This window comes from Psammomys obesus, unplaced genomic scaffold (genome assembly GCF_907164565.1).
Source record: "Psammomys obesus unplaced genomic scaffold, mPsaObe1.curated_primary_1811, whole genome shotgun sequence".
Lineage (NCBI taxonomy): Eukaryota > Metazoa > Chordata > Mammalia > Rodentia > Muridae > Psammomys > Psammomys obesus.
The window spans coordinates 10,482,941-10,490,796 of NW_026596152.1; the positions used below are offsets into that span (position 1 = coordinate 10,482,941).

Genomic DNA, 7,856 nt, shown 5'->3' on the forward strand with positions numbered 1-7,856 from the left:
GTTAGTGTCCCTGTGAGGTGAAGACGACGCAGAGGACGGAAATTCTGAAATGGTGAGCGTTCCGCCGACGCTGGCCGCCTCCGACCAGGACGGGCTGCGGGGAAGGCCTCCGTAGCTGGAGTCGGCCTCGCCCTCCCGCTGCCGTCCTCCCGGGTCCTGTGTGGCCCGGGCGGCGGGTCCCCCGCAGCGTCCCATCGGCCCCCAGAGTCCCATCGGCTCCCGCGGCGTCCCGGCCGACCCAGGACTCCCGCCGCTGCCGCTCAGCCACGGTTGAGCTTTGCTGAGGCGCGCGAAGTGGGGTCTCAGTCCACTCCCCCTCATCCTGGCTGCTTCCGGGGTTCACAGTGAACCCCCCGAATTCTAGGCTCTTCAGTAGTCTTCAGACAAACCCGCAGCTACTCTCCGACCGCCGGTCCCAGTGTGCCAGTTAGAGAGATGGACAGTGGGGAACAGCCGAGTGGAGATTTCGTCAGTGTGGGCACAGTGAAAAGGGACAGATGAGGGTCCAGGGACACCGCCCAGCCCAGGTCTTTCGACAGGAGCTTTAGGCTGAAATAGAGAAAGGGCAGACCAGAAACAAGCTTAACCAGCAGGCTGCTGCCCAGTGTGGCCCGCCCATCATTGTCTCAGCTGATTGAGACCTGGAGGGGGCTAGGTGGTTCACTGGAGTTAACTTCTGTGCAGCTCTGCTCTTCCCGAATCCTGTGACTGCAGGGTAAGGACCGTGATTTATCAGTGTGCCTTCAGGCTTGAAGATGAAGTGGCCTGTACTTGAATGATTACATGTTCAGGCTGAGCCAAAATAAAGGAGGTGGACAGAGTGAAGTCAGAGATGCCAGGCTTTCATCCTGCTTTTATATGTGTGTGTGCGTGTGTGTATCTATCTGTCTGTCTGTGGAGGTCAGAAGAGGGATACCTTGGAGCTAAAGATATAAGCAGTTATGAACTGCCCCAAAGTGGCTACTGGAAACTGAATTCCAGTTCCCTGCAAGAGCAGCAAATGCTCAACCACTGAGCCATTTCTGTAGCCCCACCTAAACAGCTTATTTTCTGGTATTTATTTTTAATTAATTAATTAATTAATTAATTTTTTAAAATTAATTACAGTTTATTCACTTTGTATCCTAGCTGTAGCCCCTTCCCTCATTCCTTCCTAACCCCATCCTCCTTCCCTCATCTCCTCCTATGCCCCTCCCCAAGTCCACTGATAGGGGAGGTCTTCCTCTCTTCCCTCTGACCCTAGCCTATCAGGTCTCATCAGGACTGGTGGAATTGTCTTCCTCTGTGGCCTGGTAAGACTGCTCCCCGTTCAAGGAGAGGTGCTCAAAGAGCCAGCCACTGTTCCCCTTACTAGGAGATCCACTTGAAGACTGAGCTGCCATGGGCTACATCGGTGTAGGGGTTCTAGGTTATCTGCATGCATGGTCCTTGGTTGTAGTATCAGTTTCAGAAAGGACCCCTGTGCCCAGATTTTTTGGTCTCGTTGCTCTCCTTGTGGAGCTCCTGTCCCCTCCAGGTCTTTCAGTCTCCCCCTTCTTTCATAAGATTCCCTGCACTCTGCCCAAAGATTGGCTATGGGTTTCAGCATCTGCTTTGATACCCTGCTGGGCAGAGTCTTTCAGAGGCCCTCTGTGGTAGGCTCCTGTCTTGTTCCTTATTTTCACCTTCTTCTGATGTCCATCCCATTTGCCTTTCTGAATGAAGATTGATCATCTTACCCAGGGTCCTCCTTCTTGCTTAGCTTCTTTAGGTGTACAGATTTTAGTATGTTTATCCTATATTATATGTCTGATATCCACTTATAAGTGAGTGTATACCATGTGTGTCTTTCTGAGGGACATCATGTCCCCTCAGCTTAGTTCTACTCCTGGGAATCATTGTTTTAGTTAGATGCTGGTGAATGAGGGCCTGCAGAGCAGTATTTCTGCCGCTGAGTCTCTCAGTTGTTGGGCATATGTCCTTCTCCCATAGGATTAGAAAGAAACCCCCACTACAGTGCAGTGGGATAGAAACCTGAAGAGGAAAGTTTTTGGCTTGAGTCACCGTCCAGTGTCTCCTGAGGCGGAGTGACTGTTGAGTCCGTCAGCAGCACTAGGGTGAGAGAATGGCCTTATTTGACCCTTGATCCTGACAGGTCTATTCTCTTCACAACTGGCCCTTTTCTAGATTCATCGCCTTGAAATATTTGTTCGTTTATTTGAACCTCAGCTTTTCATTAAATATGGAATGTGCCCAGAGCCTAATAAGGTAAAATGTTCTTTTTAGACAGGGTTTTTCTGTGTAGCCTTGGCTGTTCTGGAACTCACTCTGTAGACCAGGCTGGCCTTGAACTCACAGAGATCCGCCAGCCTCTTGCCTCCCAAGTGTTTCATTTGATTTATTTTTATTATTTATTGTGTGAGTGTGTATGCATGTGCCTTATTTAGGGTTTCAGCTACTGTGATAAAGCACCATCAGAAAGCAGGTTGGAATGGAAAGGGTTTATTCTGCTCACCCTTTCACAGCCCTGTGTATCACTGAAGGAAGTCAGGACGAGAACACAAACAAGGCAGGGTCCTGGAAGCAGAAGCTGACACATGGAAGGGTGCTGCTCACTGGCTTGCTTCACGTGGCTTGTTCAGTCTCCTTTCTTACAGAATCCAGGACTACCAGCCCAGGAATAGCACCGTCCACCAAGGGTAGGGCCCTCCCCCCATTGATCACTAATTGAAAAAATGCCTTACACCTGGATCAGAAATGGAGGCATTTCCTCAACTGAGGCTCCTTTCTCTCTGGTGACTCTAGCTTGTGTCACGTTGACACAAAACCAGGCAGTGCAGCGTCCATGCCAAGGTGTGGGCGTGGAGGTCTGAGGACAACTGTGGAAGTTAGAAGTTGAACTCTTACCATCAGGTATAGAGCAAATTTGCTTTACCTGCTGAACCATGTTGATTTATTTTTGAGATATGGTCTCCCTATGTAGTCTTGTCTGACCTGGATCTTGCTGTGGGATTAAATAATACATCATACCTAGCAATCGTTATTTCTTGAGGCAGGGTTGCATGTAGCTCATTTCTTTGTTCTTAAGAGCTGTATCATTTCTTTTAAATTTATTTATTTACTTTTAATGATTTATTTTGATTTTGTCTACATTGGTATTCTGCCTGCTAGTGTGTGTTTGTGAGGGTGTCCAGCCCCCTGGATCTGTGGCTACAGACAGTTGTGACCTGCCATGTTGGTGCTGTGAGTTGAACCTGGGTCCTTTGGAAGAGCAGACAGTGCTCTTAACTGCTGAAGCATCTCTCCAGCCCAAATTTATATTTTTTTGATTATGTGTATGTGTGAGTTTGTGCACAAGTACAGTGCCTGTGGTGGCCAGAAGGTTTTAGATCCTCCTGAAACTAGAGTCACAGGCACTTGTGAGCTCCCTGATTTGGGTGCTAGAACTTGGGTTTTCTACAAGACCAGCATGCTTTTGGAACTGCTAAGCCATCCCTCCAGCCCCTCATTCTGTTTGATTGTGAATTCATTGTTGCCTCCTCAGTTTCTCTGGGTTGATACAGGGTAACCTTGCTCCTCACTGAAGTTCCTGGAAGTGCATGTGATGCTTTAACCTTTCCTATATACGGCTTGTATTATTTGACACAGATTTTCATATGATAAACATAAGTTTCTTTTCTTTGACTATTTAGGTTCCTTCAGATGACTTCTTTGATTCACATGTGATTTTGCACTTTGTGATTTAATTTCCAGGTGTATGGAGGTTTTCTGACGGTATTTCTGTTACTGATTGCTACTTCATGCTTACATGTTCTTGGAGTATACTTTTTTATGTACTTGCTTGGGATGGTATGTTTGATCACTCAGAATGTGGTCTGTCATTCAGTTCGGCTGTTGCTTGAACTAGAAATATCAGTGAATCTTCTGGTTAATGTTGCTGAATAACACTGTTGCCATTACTGCTTTTCTGGCTACTGGATCTGTCAGTTACTCATGAGGAGTACTTTAGTATTTCTGACTGTAATTATGAATTTATCCATTTTTCATTTCATTTCTACAAGATTTCCCATATGTAATTTGACTTTCTGTTTTATGTTTCACATATTAAAGATGTTATACATATCATTTAAAAAGTTCTACTTTTAGTGAGTAGAGCATTTATTGACTGTAGTATCTAAAGTTTCTCAAAGATCTCAATTTTTTTCCCCATTTTTTCCCTAGTTTTGGTGTTTGTTTTAGCGAAAAACATTAATCTGAAAAATCAGTTTTTCCATTTTCTCTGTTATCTGTTCTTATTTATTGAAGGAAGGAGGCTGTGTGTCCTGTTTTTTGTTTTTTGTTTTTGTTTTCTCTTGAGACAGAGTTTTTCTGTGTAGCTCTGGCTCTTCTAGCACTCACTCTGTAGACCAGAGATCCACCTGCCTCTGCTGGGATTAAAGGAGTGCTACACTGCTGCCAGACAAATTGTGTCTGTTTATGTAATGAAAATACTGTCCAAACATCAAAACATTTTTAAGGGCTGGAGAGATGGCTCAGGGATTACTAACACTGGCTGTTCTTCCAAAGGTCCTGAGTTCAATTCCCGGCAACCACATGGTGGCTCATAACCAGATCTACAATAAGATCTGGTGTCCTCTTGTGGTCTGCTGGCTCACATGCAGGCAGAATGCTGTATGACTAATTAATAAATAAATAAATCTTTTTAAAAAAATTGTTTTAAAGGTCTCACTATGTAGCATTGTCTAGCATAAACTCACTTTGTAGACCAGACTGGCCTCAAACGTAGGGATCTGACTGTCTCTGTCTCCTGAATACTGGGACTAAAGGTGTGTGCCACCATGCCCAGCTCTTTAGAAAAAATATTTTATGTGTATCAGTATTTTTTTTTTTTTACTACATGTATGTTTGTGTACTGCCTGCATGAGGCCAGAGGCCAGAAGAGGACATTAGAAATCCTAGAACTAGGGGACTGGAGAGATGGCTCAGAGGTTAAGAGCACTGGCTGCTCTTCCAGAGGTCCTGAGTTCAATTCCCAGCAACCACGTGGTGACCTATAGCCATCACATAATGAGATCTGGTGCCCTCTTCTGGCCTGCATTCATACATGTAGGCAGAACACTGTATACATTAATAAATAAACCTCAAAAAAAGAAATCTTACAACTGGAAGGTGGTGTCTCATGCCTTTAATCCCAGCGCTTGGGAGGCAGACACAGTAGGATCTCTGTGGGTTTGAGGCCAGCCTGCTCTGTAGAGCAAGTTCCAAGGCAGCCAAAGCTACACAGAGAAATCCTGTCTCGAAACCTCCCCTAACACCTCCCCCCACTCCCTGCCCCAAATCCTGGAACTGGAAGTTTAGATGGTTTCTTTCCTTTTCTTTTCTCTTCTCTTCTCTTCTCTTCTCTTCTCTTCTCTTCTCTTCTCTTCTCTTCTCTTCTCTTCTCTTCTTAGCTGCCATGTGGGTACTAGGAATTGAACCTGGGTCCTCTGCAAGAGCTACAAGTGCTTTTTAACTGCAGAGCTATCTCTCCAGCCCCCATTTTCAAGATATTTTTGCAGAGACTGTACTGCTTATGCGTTGTCAGTTTATTTTATTGCCCTTTATTGTTCAACTGGATTTGAAATATTTCTGTGAATGTCATAAACTAAAACAGAAAAATTAGAAAAAACAGCAGAAGCTCACCTCTTTCAGTTTTGTTTTGTTTTGGTGGGGGATCAAGGGATGGGCATGCTAGGGCATTCCTTTAACACATAATCAGGTTGGGTTTTTTTTTTTTTTGTCCATAAAGTTTCTTGGTATGCATGGAGCTTTCTCAGTTTCACATTATACTAGGCTACTTTTAAATACTTTAATTTCTTAAAGAAATTTTCACTGCACCCTTTTCCTCCGGAGTTTAGGCGGTATTTATACATTGTGGATATAAGCATTAGTCTGTTTTCCCAGGTGATATAGCCTTTTGGTTTGTTCAGTGCAAAAATGAGACCTACTCTGCCCCAGCACTGAACTCCTAAGCTGCTGGCTTTAAAACTGTTAGTGTGTCAGAGACGGATTAAGACAGGAATGAGTAGAAGCTGTACAAGGCTTTCTTACCATTTTTAGATTTCTAAAGTGTTCATTCACATATACAATTTGTGAATATTCAGATTTCTAACAAAGTTGCTTCTGAGAGTTCTGCTTGTACTTTCATGTTTCTGTGGACGGACTTTTGTTTGGAGCAACCAAAGCCATTTTCCTGACCTCATTTTGCCTGGACTCTGTATCATATAATGATGTTTTTGTGTCATTATTATGTTACCTTGATTGCTGTTGCTGGTGGTTATTTGTATGTTTGTTTTATTTTTATTTTTGTTTTTGTTTTTTGAGACAGGATTTCTCTGTCTAGCCTTTCAGGACTATGTCCTGAAGCTCACTCTGTAGACCAGGCTGGTCTAGAACTCAGAGATCCACCTGCCTCTGCTGGCTCTGCTGGGATTTAAGGTGCCAGCATCACCTGGCTGATTGCTGTTGCTTTAAGAGGCAGGTTCGGCATTAGGAAGCACTAGTCTCACTGTTCAATTCTCAGGATCTTGTAATAGTCTGAGCCTTATACTTCCATGTGAATTCTGCATTGTGTCTTCAATTCCTGTACGTTCTTCACCCAGGATTTTAATTGTTGTTAGTCACTCTAACACTTGGGGTTTTGGGATTCCTCCCAGATCTCCTGATACAACAGCAAAGGTCCGCCTTTGTGAGTAGTCACTTCCAGTAAGAACTCTCACAGTACAAGTATTAGCATCATTTTGTAGAGCAGAGGGTAGAATTTAGTTAGTAACATGCATTGGAGGTACACGTTACAATGATAAATTAGGGATAACCAAGAAACACACCTTCCTCCTGGACATACCAAGGAGAAGGGTGTTTTTGCTCTGCTATTGCTTTCCTGGGTGTCTCAGTTCAATTAGGTATTGACAAGCTGTGTGTGGACAACTGAGTACATTAGAAAGTAAACTTTCAGATGACCAAATTGTGGACTGAACGTTTGGCAATCACAAAAGCAAGTGAACATGCATACACAGTACAGATTCCTGTGGTAGAAGTCTAACCCGGCCTCCAACGCACATTGTGTGTTTTAGAACGCGGTGGCCTTTGACGATGTGGCTATAAACTTCACCCGGGAAGAGTGGGCTTTGCTGGATCCTTCCCAGAAGAATCTCTACACAGATGTGATGCAGGAAGTCTTTAGGAACCTGACCTCTATAGGTAAGAATGACATTTCTTTACTTAATTAAAACAAAACAAAGACACCCTGGGAATTGAAATGTGGAAAGGGCCTAGTTTTATGAATAAAAGAGCATGATTTTCAGTGTACAGTGAATCTCAAAGGTTCTGTTAATTTTTTTGAAGTTCATAATTAATACTGTTTTTCCTTGGTCTATATTTAGAAAACATGATGGAAGACCAGAACACTGAGGATGAGGACAAAGATCCTGAGACAAATCTAAGGTGATTTGTATTCATAAAAGGCATGATGTTCCTTGAGGGAAGCCTAGCATGTCCTGTCATGTGAACTTTGGTACACAAACCAAACAGAGAAGCATACTTTAAACATTTATTCTCTCTTATTCCATTTATTCCAGCTTATTCTCTCTCTTGCTCACTCTGCCCAGTTTAACAGAATTCTGTGTGTTCAAGGTAATTGACTTCCACATGGTACTGAGAAACTCTCTGAACATCACTGTTTTGATTACAGACTTGGGAAAGCCATGTTTCAGAGAGCTCTTTCTTTACTTTGTAATAATTAAGACATGCCAAGATACTTGGACTTCTCTGATATTGGTTATACTGTAATTCCAAGACATTAATAGAAAAATCAGCAATGATGTGCTTCTGTTTTTGTA

At 43.6% G+C, this 7,856-nt stretch overlaps 1 protein-coding gene across 3 annotated transcripts in view; it reads left to right on the forward strand.

Moving 5' to 3' along the window:
• LOC129666839 (zinc finger protein 709-like) overlaps window positions 1-7,856 on the forward strand; it is a 25,206-nt gene continuing 17,350 nt past the window's right edge. For all 3 annotated transcript variants that reach the window (XR_008718659.1, XR_008718658.1, XM_055594148.1), the window contains exons 1-3: window positions 1-52; window positions 7,092-7,218; window positions 7,401-7,461. Coding sequence is in view for 1 of the 3 variants with exons in the window: in XM_055594148.1 (XP_055450123.1) it covers window positions 50-52; window positions 7,092-7,218; window positions 7,401-7,461 (191 nt within the window). In the remaining 2 variants the exon portion in view is untranslated. The remainder of the gene's footprint in view (window positions 53-7,091; window positions 7,219-7,400; window positions 7,462-7,856) is intronic.